Genomic DNA, 19,795 nt, shown 5'->3' with positions numbered 1-19,795 from the left:
CCTCCCACAGTGTCTGCCCCTCCCCAACACTGCCCACCCCTCCCACAATGCCCACCCCTGCCACAATGTGTGCCCCTCCATGACAATGCCCACCCCTCCCACAGTGTCTGCCCCAGAAGAGTGATCCATGGCACTGATCCATGATCCAGACTCCCTTAGACAGGACCTCCAGAAGAGTGATCCATGGCACTGATCCATGATCCAGACTCCCTCAGATAGGACCTCCAGAAGAATGATCCATGGCACTGATCCATGATCCAGACTCCCTCAGACAGGACCTCCAGAAGAGTGGTCCATGGCACTGATCCATGATCCAGACTCCCTCAGACAGGACCTCCAGAAGAATGATCCATGGCACTGATCCATGATCCAGACTCCCTCAGACAGGACCTCCAGCAGAGTGATCCATGGCACTGATCCATGATCCAGACTCCCTCAGACAGGACCTCCAGAAGAGTGATCCATGGCACTGATCCATGATCCAGACTCCCTTAGACAGGACCTCCAGAAGAGTGATCCATGGCACTGATCCATGATCCAGACTCCCTCAGACAGGACCTCCAGCAGAGTGATCCATGGCACTGATCCATGATCCAGACTCCCTCAGACAGGACCTCCAGAAGAATGATCCATGGCACTGATCCATGATCCAGACTCCCTCAGACAGGACCTCCAGAAGAGTGATCCATGGCACTGATCCATGATCCAGACTCCCTTAGACAGGACCTCCAGCAGAGTGGTCCATGGCACTGATCCATGATCCAGACTCCCTCAGACAGGACCTCCAGAAGAGTGATCCATGGCACTGATCCATGATCCAGACTCCCTCAGACAGGACCTCCAGAAGAGTGATCCATGGCACTGATCCATGATCCAGACTCCCTTAGACAGGACCTCCAGAAGAGTGATCCATGGCACTGATCCATGATCCAGACTCCCTCAGATAGGACCTCCAGAAGAATGATCCATGGCACTGATCCATGATCCAGACTCCCTCAGACAGGACCTCCAGAAGAGTGATCCATGGCACTGATCCATGATCCAGACTCCCTCAGACAGGACCTCCAGAATAGTGATCCATGGCACTGATCCATGATCAAGACTCCCTCAGACAGGACCTCCAGCAGAGTGATCCATGGCAGTGAGCCATGATCCAGACTACAGATCCCTCGGGCAGGACCTAGAACATCGATGCAATTAGAACTCTAGGATCCATGAGCATGCCAATGATCCAGAACAAAGATCCAAGCCCCAGACACAGAATTCCTCCAAGCAACCCAAATCCTAGATGATCCAGATGATTCAGACTAATACCTAATAATATTCTGCCACAGTGTCTCTCCTATCCTCCTTCCCCCCCCCCCCCCCCCCCCCCCCCCCCATCTCTCCTCCAGCTGATGTCCCCTGAGTGTTGGCTCCTAGTTCCTGCTCATTTGCTAATGATGACTTGATGACGACCAGCCTCCGCCACACTGACGTTTGGATTAGGACGTGGCAAGTCTCGGCATGAGGAAATGCAGTAAGCGCATCCAGGCAGACTTGCTTCCTCATTGAATATGACCATTAATTATCATTATGATTACAGTAACAAACTCTCTGACGTGACCTCGGTTGGGATCAATCTTGCTGGAGAAATGAAGTGTCTGTCACGCGTGTTTCGTTTGATCAATTCACATTGGACACCCTTCAAGATGGGGAAAACTCGTTAGTGAAATATTTATGAGTAATCTTAACTGTCATTCTGCGCTTGTCAATTTATTTTGAATTAACTATGTCCGTTTTATTAGATATTGTCCCTGTAGTTGATTGTAGTATGGCAGCCAGCTGTTCAGTGCGTGTGACAGTTAAGTTGTTTTACTGTACAGTGGTCAGTTCTTGCAATAGATTCCAACTGTAGAGTGCAAATGTGTTAAATATTTCTACAGTATATTTTGCCAGCTGTGACTGTACCTACTTTGATAACTCCCTGTGATATACCGCTTAGATAGGTTATATAGGCCTCTTACATTCCCTCCTCTGATAGCCACTTTTATACCCCACTTAGATACCTCTCTAAGATAGCCACTTAGATACCCCTCTAAGATAGCCATTTTGATACCACTCTAAGATAGCCACTTTGATACCTGTCTAAGATAGCCACTTGGATACCTCTCTAAGATGCCTTTGACAGCCAATTAGATACCCCTCTAAGATAGCCACTTTGATACCTCTCTAAGATAGCCACTTTGATACCTGTCTAAGATAGCCACTTTGATACCTCTCCAAGATAGCCACTTTGATACCTCGCTAAGATGCCTTTGACAGCCACTTTGAAACCTCTCTAAGATAGCCACTTTGACACCTCTCTAAGTTAATCATTTTGATACCTCTCTAAGAAAGCCACTTTGATGCCTCTCTAAGATAGCCTTAAATTTGACAGCCACTTTGACACCTCTCTAAGTTAATCATTTTGATACCTCTCAAAGAAAGCCACTTTGATACCTCTCTAAGATAGCCACTTTGATATATCTCTAAGTTAATCACTTTGATACCTCTCTAAGATAGCCACTTTTTTATACCTCTCTAAGATAGCCTTTGACAGCCACTTTGATACCTCTCTAAGATAGCCTTTGACAGCCACTTTGATACCTCTCTAAGATAGCCTTTGACAGCCACTTTGATACCTCTCTAACATACATGTACCTACTTTGACAGCGACTTTCATTCCCTCTAAGATAGCCACTTTGATAGTCATCTTTGATACCCTCTAAGTTAACCACTTTGATACCTCTGAATGCTTTATTCTGATTAGTTAAAAAGAGGTTTTCTTTTTGCAACAGAAACCTCTTATATAATTATAAGCTTTATCACACACAAAAAACAACATGCTTATGAATACACTGATAGCCTAAATATCGATCCTTAAAAAATGGCTGCCAATCACCATTAAGAACGGTATACCATATTGATATTTCCTCTAACAGACACTAGGTCTCTTATACAAGATGGCCATGATTATCGTGTAATACAGGAAATATGGTATATTTGATATCGGATATTTTTGGCGATGATTTTGACATATTACAGGCCATGACTCAGACAGCGTCGATGATGGGATTACAAGACTTAACAAAGACATCTTTTGCAAACAAGAACATTAATAAAACTGTTAGGGACATGTTCGGTGGCGAACAGGTAACTTACCCATTGAAACAAACGATAATGAAAGTAAAATTAAACATCATAAAAAAGGGTTTTAAAAAAGGGATTCGAAAGTCCATCAGAAAACACTCATCCCTTCAAAAAACCACGAAAACTCACTTGTAAACAAGTTTCCCATAACATCACTGAAATCACAGCACAGGAACTTGATCACCAGCTTATCAAACCTGATGAAACTCATTTCAGTTTATGTATAATTAACATACACGAACGACTGTCTCGGGGCCACAACTGTCATTTCTTTCACATGCTGGCTTGAATTGCTGTGAAATCTTAAAACTTACTCATAACAAACATGCAATCCCTCATGCTGTTAAATGCTGGCTCGTCTTCAGTTCCATTGGTATTCATGCTGTACCAGCAAGCGCATTCCCAGTAAATCCACAGGTTAATGTGGAACCCAGTCATAGATCAGGGTTGTCATCTTGCTTCGTGTAACTTAAATTGTTAGAGGCATGGATCGAGACTGTCAACAACAACATTGACAGCCATATTGACAGTAGGGATGAGTGAACGCGATGTAGGTCAAGTTCCACCACATTCCAGTTTGGGTTGGAATGGCATGTATTTTGAATTTGTGTATTTACTAGGGGTAATTGCTAACTGACTGATAAGACTTAACCATTTCAAATACAAAGTAGAATGTTAATTAATTAAGTTGGTTTGAGAAATAAATTTGATCAGTATTTTAAAACATATTTCTACAACCTTTTACCCCTACAATGGAAAATGGCATATCCGTTTCCAAGAAAGACTTGGTGATTCCAAACCGTGTACAGCAGGTGGTGATGAAATTAAAACATATATTTTTGGACTAAGTTTGGAGTGTTTGTCATCTTCTTTCTGAAAACCTATGTGTATTGAACACTTATTTTTAACGAGTTAAGACTATTGGTATTTTAATGTTAAACTTTGGTACTAATTTGTTACCTGTCACCTCCTTTCGGAATGTTCTAAGACAGCAGACCGAGACAGAGATTGTAGGAGTGCTTCACTGAGTATGCCATCTACTGGCCTAGTTACCTTATAGCAAATACAGACACCGACGGATTGTAGGAGTGCTTCACTGAGTATGTGATTCTCTGCTGTTGTTTGATGTGAGTGAGTGGATGCTGCTCACCAGTGCATTTAGCAATATTCCAGCTATGTTATGGACACCGGTAAATAATATACTCTTGACACTATCGCTGCCACCAGTCAAAGCTCCCCACTGTGATAGATGGCTACAACTATGCTTGGAGTGGAACTCGCATCCAACTGACTGTAAAGTTTACAAACAAGTGATGACTGCCGTGACACCGAATACTCATACCCCAGCTTGATTATTTTTCTTTGTTTGTCAATTTGAATTTCTGCTTCATAGCAACTATCATTTAATTGGTGTATGGTTAAAATGTAAGAGGGAAGTTGGTTGATTTTTCTGTTTGTCTGCAATCTTGAACCAATCTGATCAAACAAACAAAAAGGTAAATTCATCTGGGAAATCTGGTCAGTCCTAAATCTTTCCAAATTCACTATGATCGCATTCCCAAAGACATAAACAAAAGTACAAACATTGCTACATTTGGTGTTAGAGGGCAAATTTCAAGATTCTTGAAATGGCCGCGCCCACACTGGTGGCAGCGATGTTACCGAGTGTAACGAAGGTGTCACGCGCTGGGAAGTGGTTGACTTTGAGGGTATCCAAGTGGGGTGTCAAAGTTCTCTTGTCATCATGGTAGACTGGAGATAAACATTGTGTTTTGAAATTTGATGTAGTCCCACTGTAGAATAGAAACCTTACCTTAATTTGGAGTTCAACTGTATAAATAGGAGGTATCTACTCTACAGTGGGACTACATCAAATTTCAAAACACAATGTTTATCTCCAGTCTACCATGATGACAAGCACTAGATTAACATTTAGTCTCTGAAATCTTATATTACATCATATCCTTCTTGACTCTAAAAATAAAAAAAAATTCCCTATGCTGATTTCAGAATAGAGCCAGCTTTAGCTGGCTAGACTTGCTTTTGTATGCATTTCTAGATTTTTTCATAAAATAAATATATTTCACGGTCATGGTGCAGGACTAGACAAGCATGAGCACTCTGAAAACAGTGCACCAGAGAGAAGAAGCACCAGTAAAATCTGCTTCTATCCTTACCATCTGAACATTGTCTGTTGTGGTATTCTGGCATCTCTGGTTACTTTTCTTTAAGTAAGATACTGAGTCCCCCATATGGACCCTCTTGACCATACATGGAGTGAGTCGTAGTGTTCAGGATCTTCTCAGTTGTCATCCGTGTGAGGGGGTCCAGCTGGCCCAGTTGGCTGTAGGTTACACACAGCCAAATGTTTTCCCATAGACTTCTATAGTAACGTTATATATATCATTTTAAATAACTAGGCATTCCAAATGACATTACATGTACCCATATGCACAGTCTGGCCTTAGAGCTGCAATAAAAACACAGTTTTTCGCTAGCTTAGTGAGTTCCTTTTTATTGTACAGGAAACTGAACACAGCACCAACAGTTCCGCACCAAATGTCACCAACTTGAACATATCTGGGCTCACATTCAGCACAAGACATCTTGTTAAAAAAGTCAGCACCAAATATTGAAAAATACTGTCTGTTTTAATTACTGGATGGATGTACATTTAAAAGACATAAAAATCTTACACAATATCATCCAATCATAGCCTGCAGATATCTCTGGATCTGCACTGAAGGCTACAAAAAATGGTACAGTCACAACTGGTTCTCTACGAAAAATGGTACAGTCACAACTGGTTCTGTAATTCACTGTAATTCACTGTGCAGAGTTGTGTCCCTTTAGGCCTACCAGAAACCTATCATCATGGGTTTGAATCCAAGATAAATTCTGATAATATTCCAAGGTTTGTCAGCACCAGCACATGCTCGTGTGTTTCACCAAAGTGGAAACCATGGCGACTGGAGCCAGAATGGGAGTGGTTGATGTATGTGTTATTTCACGGCATGTTCTGTGTAGCTGGGTGTATTGGGAACAGTCCTTTCACACTAGGCAGGCTTGTCTTGGAGAGTTAAGCTAACATCTAGTCTCTGAAATGAACATATCTTACAGAAAAAAACAGTTGTTAAATTACCTTAATAAAAATATAATAAAAAGGAACCCAGAGAGTCTCTTCATTTTCAGTCTGATACTGCAGTAATCTTGACTTGCCAAACATTATAGACTTGCATGGGCCATATTGGATATATTTGTATCAGGGTCTGTATGACAGACTACTGGAGAGCGTAAGTCAGGAGTTGTCCCGCATTGTGAGATTTACTGAAAGCACAATCAGACATTTCACATCAGACAGGCTTCACCATAAGATGCACGTTGGGCTCTTAGAAAATAGAAGGGATTTGTTTTCAGAGATCAAGCGGCATTTCAAACATGGAACAAAGGCCTCTTTTGTAATAGTTACGAGAAAATCATATACCCCTTCTTTGCTGTTGCTGTCTGTAAATATTCTGTAATATGTTCAAGGTGAGGTGAGTGAGTGAGTGAGTTGGGTTTAACGCCGCTTTTAACATTATTCCAGTTATATCACGGCATCAAGGTGAGGTGAGGTGAGGTGAGGTGAGGTGAAATGGGCTTTAACATCGCTTCCAAGATTATTGCACATATATAGCGACGTGCATGCACGTGTGTTTGTGGCTGCATGTGCTAGTCTGGACTGATGCCGACTTTATAGTGCTAGCCCACTGAGATACCTTGCTGCAGTAACGTGAATACCCCACCCAGACACGGTTTACTGACTCCGAGCCTACCATTCCTCGTTTTTGCCCCTCAATGACGAGCGCCAGTCAGGGTAACAACAAGAAACATCTTTTACCATTTTTTTTGTATGTTGCAGCCAGGGATTGAACCCTGGACCTTCTGCTCTCTGGGCAGATGCTCTACCACCAGACCAGGTGGTCTGTAATATGTACAAGAAAATATGCTGTTATGTAAATGTTTCCTCTTGGATCACTTGAGGAGAGGTGGAACCCTCTGTTCCACATGGTTGTACGGGGCACTTAGAAAGATTGTCACTGATTAGTCTAGAAGTGTTGGCATGTGGTCCAGTGCAAAGTGCACAGGTCACAAGTCAGGCATCTTCCCGAGGCAAGGGAGTTAACTGGCTTTAAAAGTCCAGTTTCCACCCTTGCCGAACTAGGCTGGAATGACTGGGCTCGATCGTTACGCCACCAGTGGCTATTACCAATTATGTCCCTTCTAAGCCTTTCCTATGGACCAATCAGATTCCACCTCTCGTATCACTTGTGTTTGCTTCACACAAAATGGTGGCGCCCAGTCAGGACGATCTGATCGATAATCAAGATCTATATTGTGATAAAACGGCTCTTACATCGCGAAATGCATCAAATCACGTGATCACCTTGATTAAAAACATGAAAGGATTTTGAAAATATCTGCTGACAACGAATTGGCGATGCACATGCTTTGCAAACCCTGCAATCGATCGACAGTTAACAAACCGGATTTTGATTTGGGTGTGCGATTTTGATTGGACTATGCATAGACTTGTTAGTCCAGACAAAACGTAACTCCATAATAGCAGCCTAGTTCGGCAAGGGTGGATACTGGACTTTTATAGTCAGTTAACTCCCTTGCCTCGGGAAGATGCAAGTCAGGTGAAGTTGAGCAACGTAAGTCTCGTAGAGTCCTTAGATGGGTGACCTCGTTCAGCAGCTTGACTCCTGAGAGTTCCTGGGGCTTCGGTCCTGCCCCACACTGAAGTACATGTACCACATGCGGTGTCTCCTTAGGAAAGTGACTTTGATCGAAATGTGCCTCTGTTCACCCAGCAGTGAGTGGGTACCCAGTAGGATGAATTGGTAATGTGGCTGTTTTACCTTTAGCTCCTCATGGGCAGCTTGGGTTGTATACTCCCGAAGGAGCTGAGAATGAAAATAGAGTGCACACTGATCCATTGACCTGGGGTTATTATAGTGTAGCACTAGGAGCATCCACTTGGTTTATTTAATCTGGCACATTATAAATGCACATATTAAGTTGGTCAGGGGCAAATACAGTGATTCAAGATTTGTGTTACATTTTGTAATGTCCTGGATCAGCCCCTTCGTATCAGACCATAAATAATGTCATCTTCTTGAGGCAATAGTGTGGAGGATGGAGTGAGTGAGTGAGTGAGTATGGTTTTACGCTGCTTTAGCAGTAGTGTGGAGGGTGCAGTGAGTGAATGAGTATGGTTGTCTGGTTGTGTGTGTCTCTGTCTGTCCATCTGTCTGTCTGTAGGTGTCTGTCTGTCTCTCTGTCTGTATGTGTGTGTCTCTGTCTGTATGTGTCTGTCTGTCTGTTTGTGTGTCTATGTCTGTCTGTATGTGTCTCTCTGTCTGTTTGTGTGTGTCTCTGTCTGTATGTGACTGTCTGTCTGTTTGTGTGTGTCTCTCTCTATCTATCTGTCTGTCTGTATGTGTCTGTTTGTGTGTTTCTGTCTATCTGTCTGTGTTTGTCTCCATCTGGGTGTGTGTGTGTGTGTGTGTGTGTGTGTGTGTGTGTGTGTGTGTGTGTGTGTGTGTGTGTGTGTGTGTGTGTGTGTGTGTGTGTGTGTGTGTGTGTGTGTGTGTCCGACCCGCCCCGCCCCCGCCCCCGCACCATGTGGTAGAGATTTAGACTGAAGACTGTTTTTTTTGGTGGATTTTAAAATTTTCTTCCTCCCTATGAATAGAGATGAGAAACCCATTAAATGAAATGGATGTCTTGTGCTGGGTCACATTAATGAGGACATTAGCGTCATTCCTTTCCAGGAAGCACGTTTTCTTACCATAATAACACTTGATTACCATGCTTTGGAATAAATAAAAAACAAAAAAAAATTCTAAAGCTGTACAGATTTCCAATTATTTCCTGTTGTGTGATGATGGCACCTTGCCACTCCGCACCCGGTAACAACTACGGTATCAACTCCGGTAACAACTCCGGTAACAACTCCGGTAACAACTCTGGTAACAACTCCGGCAACAACTACGTGTAGTGTCCGTGGCTTAATGGCAGCAGCGTCTCCATGTTGTGTACTTAAGGCCTCTGTTTATTTATCAGTTGTTTACGGATATTTGTTTTAAAAGCCTGAGTCAGTGGTCAAATATAAATAAAAATTTAACTTTGACTCTTCAATTTGATTTGATTTTGTGAATGAAAAGGTCGGTAGTATGAGAAACAATATTATTTCAAATTCTGTTTATTTCACTTGGCTTTTTTGGGACAGGAATGTTCCTTCTATTTCAGCATTGGAACAAAGCCATACTCTATTTTGGAGTACTGGCAAAGCTAGGAATAGTATCTGCCGTATCTGCACCTTGTGCATCAGGCAAACTCTCAGATGAATGAGCTTGTAGTGCTTGGCTGGGTCAGGCAGGGAAACATTTTATGATATATCTAAGTGATTTTCTGTAACATAACTGGAATTTTGTATTTTGTGACATTATTGAGTTTTAGTGTTGGTGGATCCGCCAACATTGTAATAAGAATAAATTTGTCTGATTATATTTTGTTGTACATGTGTGCCTGTCATCGCAGGTGCTGCAATTCACTTTTGCAGAGTTATGTTCCTTGGGCAAATCAGGATCCTATGATTATAAGTTCAAATCTCAGATTTGTGTTGTTTATGAGCCTTGATCCGTCAGCACCATACCCGTGCTCGTGGGTTTCGCCAAAGTGGTAAACTGCTAAGACCTGCATCACTTCAGACTTTCCTCCATAATCAAGCTGACAAGCTGCTATCATATCTATATGTGAGGTGTTTTTATTTCCACTGATTACCGTTGAACCTTTCATGATCTTCATGAATATTATGGAATATGACAATCACCTGATGAAAGGCCTATAACTGCAATGGGACAGATGACACTGTGTACGCTACAACACCTCTGTCACCATCCAGTAATGTCCTCTCTAGTAACTGTCTTGACATTCAACAAAACTACAGAATGGTTTCGTTCCACCACAATTCGTTTTGCAGAGGTAAGGAAAATGTATACTCCATCCGTGGAAGATGTCGTATCCGGAGCAGATAGGTGCTGTTTGATAATTTGTGATTTAAAAAAAATGAAATCTTTTTTTGTGTGTTTCCATGGCAACAAGTTCTATATATATCTATTCATGACAAGTATTTACCATGGCGAGGGATATCAATGACTTTGTACAGCTGTTGTAGCTGCTTTAAACATGGGGTTACGTTGATTCCTAGACTAGACTAGGACTGAAGAAATGGTTGAAGTTCCGTAGGATGTTAAATAGACATGATTCTACAAGAGAACCCACAAGTGTTAGAGAAACTCTCAAGTCTCTTAATTTCAGGCTAAAAGGGGAACAGGCTGGTAGAGCTGAGAAGTTTACAAGTTTACTACATGGGTACCCAATCCCCTGTCTCCTGACCCTGCCCGGATACCCGCTGTAGGTCTCAAGAGATTACGTACAAACTGTCTGATTGGGAAAAGTTTGACCGTAGCCCTGGCTAAATGTATTTAGATACACGCATAAAACAACCTAAAGTCATGCATACACTTTGGCTTACTGCCAGAAGTTTTATCTTTATTCAAACATATAAAAGTCAGAAGGAATGGGTGCATAGTCAGAAAGAAATGCAAACATTAGTGACTTGTAGTGTAACTATAGGGTTTTATATAATTTACTACCCGGGTACCCGCCACCCTATTACTGGGCCCTACCCGGATACCTGCTATAGCTCTCAAGAGTTGGTAACAAAATGTCCGAATGGGAATTGTTTTACCACAGTACTGTCAAAAACTATTTAGATACATGTTTAAAACAATCTGATCATGCATACACTGACGTTGATAGACACTTTATCCTTACTCGAACATATAAAAGTCGAAACGAATGCTTGCATAGTCCGAAATAAGTGCAAACATTAGCAATACTTGTAGTGTAACCATAGAGTTTCACGGTTAATATTTTATCTAATATAGTTATCTGATCAGTCTAACTGTTGCAGTGGTATTGTGATAGTTTTTTCAGGACCTTTGCTCTCCAAGTAGTGTAGCAGGCATAAAATTTCCATGTCCTTTGATGGGATTCGATCCCCGGACCTTCTGATCCTAGGTCAGATGTGTTGTCCACAATCCGGTTATCCCTACCAGCTTGACAGGTAAGGATGTCATCTGTCGGATAACTCCAGGTCCTGTTTAGGTTTACTTGCATCAGTAACTTGTCCTCAAAGTCTTCAGATCAGGAGAATGTCCTTAGGGAAGTTCCACAACTGCGTTTGGTCAATCACTGAATTATCTAAACTAGAGGGCTGTTAATTGAAGAGCGCCATGATTGCTTAGTGCAGCTATAAGCAAACCAACAAGCAAACAAACAAACATTATTTCAGGAAAGAGACCGCATTCTACAATGTAATATTGGTCTCTATAAAACTTAGCGGGACATAACTGAGTGAAACTGTTCCCTCGTAAGTCGTACAAGCGCTGTTTAAAATAGTGTAACGGGAACATTTCAGTATTTTGCTGACCGCCTCCATGGTCCATTGGTCCACCAAGAGAGCGGAAGGTCCAGGGTGTTTGATCCTCGGCTGTTTCATACCAACAGATGTTAAAAGATGGTACTTCCTGTTACCCTGGCTGGCACTGGGCTAAAACAAGGACTGGTCGGCTCAGAGTCGGTATACTGTGCCTGAGTGGGATGTTCATGTTAAACTGTGGCATGGTATTTCAGTGAGCTAGCACTATTAATCGACATCAGTCCAGACTACTACAAGCCCCCCCCCCCCCCCCCCACACACACACACACACACTCTCACTTACTCACTCACTCACTCACCCACTCACTCACTCACTCACTCACTCACTCACTCACTCACTCACTCACTCACCATATGAGTGCAATAATCTTGGACGCAATGTTAAACCCAATTTCACCTCACTTTACCTCAGTATTTTTCTCCACTCATGAAACACTGACTAGCAGTTTGGGATGGGAACATCAGTTGCTTCAGCTGTGTCAACCAGGTCATTAAAGCTCCATGAACATCGGCAGCTCCTCACATAGGTGTCACTGTGAGGAGCTCGCATATTGATTATTGACTTATTCCTCTGCTTGAGTCTCTCTGCGGGCTCCGTACAGTCAAGCAAGATCTTCCTATCATCAGTCTCCAGCGCATAGGTGTTCATCTGTGTTCTTTGGGCCTTCTTTGTGTGTTAATATACCGGTGTATTTCTACATCCTGTGGATCGAGTGTTTGGCTTTATACCAAGCGTATCGGCAAACCTGAGTCATGAATCAGATATGGAAATTGTTGTGCAGGTAAGTTAAGTTAAGTAATGGCTACTCTTTCAAGTTCATTTCTAACAAATTGTTTTCTGATTAGAAACAATTAGATTAATTAAATATGTAAAGTCAAAAGGTTCAGTGGGATGGAAGAATAATCTCTGGTTGTACAATATGGTGTGTTATTGCCCACGCTGGTGCGCAGAGTTCAGTTACAGTCTCTGATGGATCCCTCACTGTGTTCTGACATCTTACTTATTATTTTGTAGGTGCCATTCTATCTGATGGTTTTTTTCACTTCCTAATGTGCAACCCTTATTCAACATTCGGGATCTGCCTCTAATACGTTCTGTGCCATTCTTTGATTAACAACCTGTTGCCTTTCACTGACCTTGCAGAGCCAAGGACTATGTGATGTCATGTGATAAGGACAATGTGATATCATGTGACAAGGACTATGTGATATCATGTGATAAGGACTATGTGATATCATGTGATAAGGACTATGTGATATCATGTGACAAGGACAATGTGATATCATGTGATAAGGGCTATGTGATATCATGTGATAAGGATAATGTGTTATCATGTGACAAGGACTATGTGATATTATGTGACAGTCACGTGACAAGGACTATGTGATATCATGTGACAGTCATGTGACAAGGACTATGTGATATCATGTGACAAGGACTATGTGGTATCATATGACAAGACTATGTGATATCATGTGGCAAGGACTATGTTATATCATATGACAAGGACTATGTGATATCATATGACACAGACTATATGATATATGACAAGGACTATGTGATATCATTGACAAGGACTATATAATATGTGACATATGACATGTGACAAGGACTATGTGATATTGACAAGAACTATCTTATATCACTGGCAAGGACTATGTGACAAGGACTATATAATATGTGACATATGACATGTGACAAGGACTATGTGATATTGACAAGAACTATCTTATATCACTGGCAAGGACTATGTGATATCATGTGACACAGACCATATGATATATGACAAGGACTATGTGATATGGTTGACACGGGCTATGTAATATCATGTGACAAGGACTATGTGACATCATGTGACAAGGACTATATGATATGTGACATATGATGTGTGACAAGGACTATGTGATGTCATGTACAAATATATTGGTGCTATTAGTCCTGTGGTATACTATGTTGTAGCATTGAGTCATGGTTTCAAAAACGGAAAGGTTCCTGTTTACCAGATAGACTTGGGTAGATTTCAACTGGAAGGACCTTGCCTTTATCTAAACGTTAACAGACTCATATATGAGCAGTCATGTAGATACTGACTGGATGGTGACAGGAAGGCCAGCTTTTGACACAAGGGCTTATACCAGATTAAGTTTGTCTTGACATCACAATCTATCAACCACTAACAACCTGACACAAGGAGTCTAGACTAGAATACAACACATACTAATTCCTGCTGATGTGGTCGTCAGAATGTTGATAACAGAATATAACATATATAGTAGTGGAGACATATGTCTAGAAATGCTACACTCTCTGTCTTCAGATTATGGTCAACTCAGCTGGCTGGGCTTGTGTGTGCTTGTACGCCAACCTAGTGGGTGGATATATCAGTTGTTAATTACGCCTTAAGACATGACTACATAGCATTACAGGCAATATATTGTTGGACATTTGTGGTCAGGCACTGTGTGATATGTTGAAGTATGGCATCATGTGATATATTGAAGACAGGCATCATGTGATATATTGAAGCCAGGCACCATATGATATATTGAAGTATGGCATTGTGTGATATATTGAAGTCAGGCACCATATGATATATTGAAGTATGACATTGTGTGATATATTGAAGTCAGGCACCGTATGATATATTGATGTCAGGCATCATGTGATATGTTGAAGTATGGCATCGTGTGATATATTGAAGTCTGAGGCATCATGTGATATATTGAAGTATGGCATCATGGGATATATTGAAGTCAGGCATTGTGTGTTATATTGAAGTCAGGCATCGTTTGATATATTGAAGTATGGCATCATGGGATATATTGAAGTCAGGCATTGTGTGTTATATTGAAGTCAGGCATCGTGTGATATATTGAAGTCAGGCATCATGTTATATGTTGAAGTCAGGCATCATGTGATATATTGAAGTCAGGCATTGTGTGTTATATTGAAGTCAGGCATCGTTTGATATATTGAAGTATGGCATCATGGGATATATTGAAGTCAGGCATTGTGTGTTATATTGAAGTCAGGCATCGTGTGATATATTGAAGTCAGGCATCATGTTATATGTTGAAGTCAGGCATCATGTGATATATTGAAGTCAGGCATCGTGTGATATATTGAAGTCAGGCATCATGTGATATGTTGAAGTCAGGCATCATGTGATATATTAAAGTCAGGCATCGTGTGATATATTGAAGTCAGGCATCGTGTGATATATTGAAGTCAGGCATCATGTGATATATTGAAGTCAGGCATCATGTGATATATTGAAGTCAGGCATCGTGTGATATATTGAAGTCAGGCATCATGTGATATATTGAAGTCAGGCATCGTGTGATATATTGAAGTCAGGCATCATGTGATATATTGAAGTCAGGCATTATTGTTATTTATTATAAAGGTACCATTTCATCAACTAATACCGCTGTTTGGATGTACAACATGTATTGTCATTAACTAATTGACGCGACAGATTCATGATGTGAACAAGTTGTAGACAGGACCAACTGTTACATTATCATAGTTATCCTTAGGTACCAGCTTAACTTAAACCCAAGCAGAGTCACTGAGTCTTATCTGTTATCAAGTGTCTGCTTGCTCCAATCAAGGTGCATGGACCGGTCAAGTTTAGCCAATCTGCCGATTGGAGAATCTCTGGTATGGTACATCATTCATTGTCTGGTCATCGTTCCCCTACCAGGTCTGTCCCATTCATCCTGCTCCACCACATGGGATTAAATTTCATTCCTGCAACGTAAAGACATAGTAAGATATTGTGTCTCAGTATCGCAGTGATGTCTGGTGAGCTGTTTTTAACCAAATCAAGTATTAGCCTCATTAGCCGATGAAATGCTCTGGATAGAATTTGATCACACGGAAGTATTATTAGAGCAGCAGTCTGTTGTTCAAATTTCAAACCAGGACTTGGATATTTATGTCAAATAGTTGGATCTGTTTTCCAATGGAAGGGAAGGTAGTGCTCTGGCTACTGTAAGTGGGTAATGGATTATTGCAGAGACATTCCACAAATCTAGCTTCAGAGTTAACATGTTTCTGTAGCTTGTGAATGTCTGTGGTATAACTGTGTGATGTTGCTGCCCACTTAGGTCAGTGTAGCGGGGGAATGGTGTCATTACACTCATGGCATCTTTGGTCGTGTCGAGAAGTCATCCGACCTCGGATCAGAGTGAGTGAGTGAGTTGGGTTTAATGACACTTTTAGCTGTATTCCAGTTAAGCGTGTCTGCTTAATGTTTGAGGAAACCCCAAAGTGATGCAGGTCTCAGACGTTTACCACTTTGGTGAAACCCATGAGCATGGGTATGATGCTGACAAACCTAGAAACATAATAGGGCGAACCAGGATTCGAACCCACAATCATAGGTTTCTGGTGTGCCCAAGGGATCGCAGCGCCTTGGACTACTGGGCCACCCATGTCCCCTAGGATCAGAAGGTCTGTGGTTCGAATCCAGTCTGGGAACATGGGAATACTAAAGTCATGATGTCATTCAAGGTCATGCATGATGTCATGCCTTAATACCTTAATATTGTTCCTCTGTCCAGCATCCCCCTGACTACAACAAGTGTCAATATTCTTGTGAAAATTTCAAAATGGCAGCCACACAGAACATTTCAAGGAAGAATCTGATTTTGTTTGAAGTATGAAGAATACCCTTCAGAAATTATTTGCCACATCTGTTTTCAGATCAGTTGAATATCGTGTTATGATTACAGTCACTATCCTTATTAAATAAACATACAAACTGCATATACAATAACCACAGTTTTCTTGTATTCATTTAATGAGGCATCACTTCTTGGAGAAATATCCAGTTGATTTGATTTACTGTGGAAGGTATTGAGGTCACAAGATTCAAATTTTAAATACTAAATAACAGACCGCCAGAAGCGAAGCCAGGAGGCATGCCAGTAACACACAGCAGCAGGTGATCATTATTTACCGTGATAGATCCTTTGCCGTGATGGATCCTTTACCGTGATAGATCCTTTGCCGTGATTGATCCTTTACCGTGATAGATCCTTTACCGTGATAGATCCTTTGCCGTGATTGATCCTTTACCGTGATAGATCCTTTACCGTGATAGATCCTTTACCGTGATTGATCCTTTACCGTGATAGGTCCTTTACTGTGATAGATCCTTTACCGTGATAGATCCTTTACCATGATAGATCCTTTGCCGTGATTGATCCTTTACCGTGATAGATCCTTTACCGTGATAGATCCTTTACCGTGATAGATCCTTTACCGTGATGGATCCTTTACCGTGATGGATCCTTTACCGTGATGGATCCTTTACCGTGATGGATCCTTTACCGTGATAGATCCTTTACCATGATGGATCCTTTACCGTGATAGATCCTTTACCGTGATGGATCCTTTACCGTGATAGATCCTTTACCATGATGGATCCTTTACCGTGATAGATCCTTTACCGTGATGGATCCTTTACCGTGATAGATCCTTTACATTTATAGGGTTGTCTAATTTCACCTGACCAACATTTTTTCCTCACTTCACAAAGAAACATGTTTAGTAAAGTGATTCATAAACAAATGCTCATGAAATAATCGGAATCTTTTAGCAGAGATTTTGTATGAGTGCTAAAAGGGTTTGGCACTTTTATCTATAAATTTTTCATTGTATTTTGACCTTCGACCCAATTGTTTTGGAAAATATCTGTAAGGGAAGTAATTACAAAAAGAAAGAATCCTTGAACAGATCAAAGTGGAGAGGTTGTAATTTTCCTTCGAGTACATCCGTAAGTTTAACCTTATCAGCTGTGACAGTTGGTAATTGTCTGCTGTACAGCTGTAGGTTGTCCCTGTGATGTTCCTCGAGCTCCTGTACGTGACTGCCAGGTTCTCTGTCATGACAGGAGTAGTCCCTGGTCAATAGGGGTGTGTGTTTGTGTTTGCAGACATCTCACATGTCCATTGTGTCAGTCCTCGTCTGTCTTACAGACCCTCAAACAAATATGTCCAATACAGCCCATGTAAGTCTATAATGTTTGGGAAGTCTAATTTACTACAGTAATAAATAAAAATGAAGAAAGTCTCTGGGCTTCTTTTGAATATATTCCATAATTATAATTCAACAACTGTTTGTTTGGCAAGTCTAGATTACTGCAGTATTAAATCAATATGAAGAAAGTCTCTGGGTTTCTTTAATTATATTCTATAACTATAATTTTACAACTATTTCTTTTCTGTAATATATGTTCATTTCAGAGACTAGATGTTAGTCTTTGTAAGTCCCTCTGACTGCTGTTGACTTCCTCACGTGGGTAGTGTCCACACCACCTTGGTCCCAAACAAGGATCTGCTTCTGTGTGCATGGTCCCAAACATCACAGGTCTGTGCAATTTGTTTGTTTGTCGTTTAACGCCGCACTCAGCAATATTCCAGTTATATGACGGCGGTCTGTAAATAATTGAGTCTGGACCAGATAATCCAGTGATTGACAGCATGAGCATCGATCCACGCATTTGGGATCGATGACATGTATCAACCAAGTCAGCGAGCCTGACCACCCGATCCCATTAGTCGCCTCTTACGACAAGCATAGTCCCCTTTTACGGCAAGTATGGGTTGCTGAAGACCTATTCTACCCCGGAATCTTCACAGGTCGGTCTGTGCAGTGGTCCAACACAGCCTTGGAGTGACCTCCATTTACCATGAGACATAATGACCAGTGGATATGGACAGTTAATGACTGTCTGATCCCTTTACTGTCTAATGAAGTACCAATTTGTGTGTTGAGATCCCTATGTCCATTAGAGAGGAGATGTTGGTCTAATAAAGTACCAATTTGTGTGTTGAGATTCTTGCGCCATTTGTCTCAGGGAGCACTGCTGTGCAGTTGCAGCCAACAGTGCCATGACCCACTTATGAGAGCCAGACGCTGAATAGTACTTATTGTGATCATGAATATGTATTATTATGACATGGTAAATAGCAAGGTGAGCTAATATAAGTTAAAGTTCACATCAAGGCATGAGTAGTTTTATTAAACAGCAGTGTGGGCTGGTACATGTATGGTAATAGCATCACGTTTTTGAAGGGCACCTAAGGTGCCGCAATTCACTGTGCAGAGTTTCGTCTGTTGGGCCTATGATCGTGGGTTTGAATCTGTGTTCGCCCTGTATATGTTTCTAGATTTGCCTAGACAATACCCATGATTGTTGGTATATCACTCAAGTGATCATTTTACTGTGATAAAGATCAGATGGTTCTTGATGATCATGATGATGAAGATCAGATGTTTCTTGATGATGATGATGATGATGATGAAGATCAGATGTTTCTTGATGATGATGATGATGAAGATCAGATGTTTCTTGATGATGATGATGATGATGAAGATCAGATGTTTCTTGATGATGATGATGATGATGATGATGAAGATCAGATGTTTCTTGATGATGATGATGATGAAGATCAGATGTTTCTTGATGATGATGATGATGATGATGATGAAGATCAGATGTTTCTTGATGATGATGATGATGAAGATCAGATGTTTCTTGATGATGATGATGATGATGAAGATCAGATGTTTCTTGATGATGATGATGATGATGATGAAGATCAGATGTTTCTTGATGATGATGATGATGATGATGATGATGTTGTTGATGTTAATGGTGTAATCTATATATGGTTAGTGCATCAGCTCCTCATGCCAAAGACCTGCGTTTGATTCTCCATGTCACCAGGGTACGATGCAAGAAGCCCCCTCTTAATGTTCCAGTGGTATGGCCAGGCTATTGTTAAATGACGTAAAACCCTACTCACTCTGACACTTGTTCACCATGTTTTCTCCATGTTTCAGGAAACACAGTAGTGGGGACCTCCACAGTCGATTAAAAACCCGCAAACTTCTCGGTGTTGGGGAAACGGATGATGGCGATGTTCACAGGTCAAAGGTAAGTAGTTTTTGTGTGATTTGTATCTGCGTCTTTCTAAACATCAGATATTGAAGAAGCCATCCTCTTTAAGAGTGACTGCTTAACTCGTGTGTCCCAATTTACCCATCACTGCTGC

The 19,795-nt window shown here is 41.3% G+C and overlaps 1 protein-coding gene across 5 annotated transcripts in view; it reads left to right on the top strand.

The window, feature by feature from the left end:
- Nucleotides 1-19,795, top strand: part of LOC139462174 (tumor protein p53-inducible protein 11-like) — a 257,602-nt gene that overhangs the window by 202,237 nt on the left and 35,570 nt on the right. For all 5 annotated transcript variants that reach the window (XR_011653015.1, XM_071243713.1, XM_071243716.1 and 2 more), the window contains exon 2: nucleotides 19,584-19,677. Coding sequence is in view for 4 of the 5 variants with exons in the window: in XM_071243713.1 (XP_071099814.1) it covers nucleotides 19,584-19,677 (94 nt within the window). In the remaining variant the exon portion in view is untranslated. The remainder of the gene's footprint in view (nucleotides 1-19,583; nucleotides 19,678-19,795) is intronic.

Source organism: Haliotis cracherodii, unplaced genomic scaffold, assembly GCF_022045235.1.
Source record: "Haliotis cracherodii isolate W230 unplaced genomic scaffold, xgHalCrac1.p SCAF_15, whole genome shotgun sequence".
Classification (NCBI taxonomy): domain Eukaryota; kingdom Metazoa; phylum Mollusca; class Gastropoda; order Lepetellida; family Haliotidae; genus Haliotis; species Haliotis cracherodii.
This window is presented reverse-complemented; position numbering and strand designations above follow the sequence as displayed.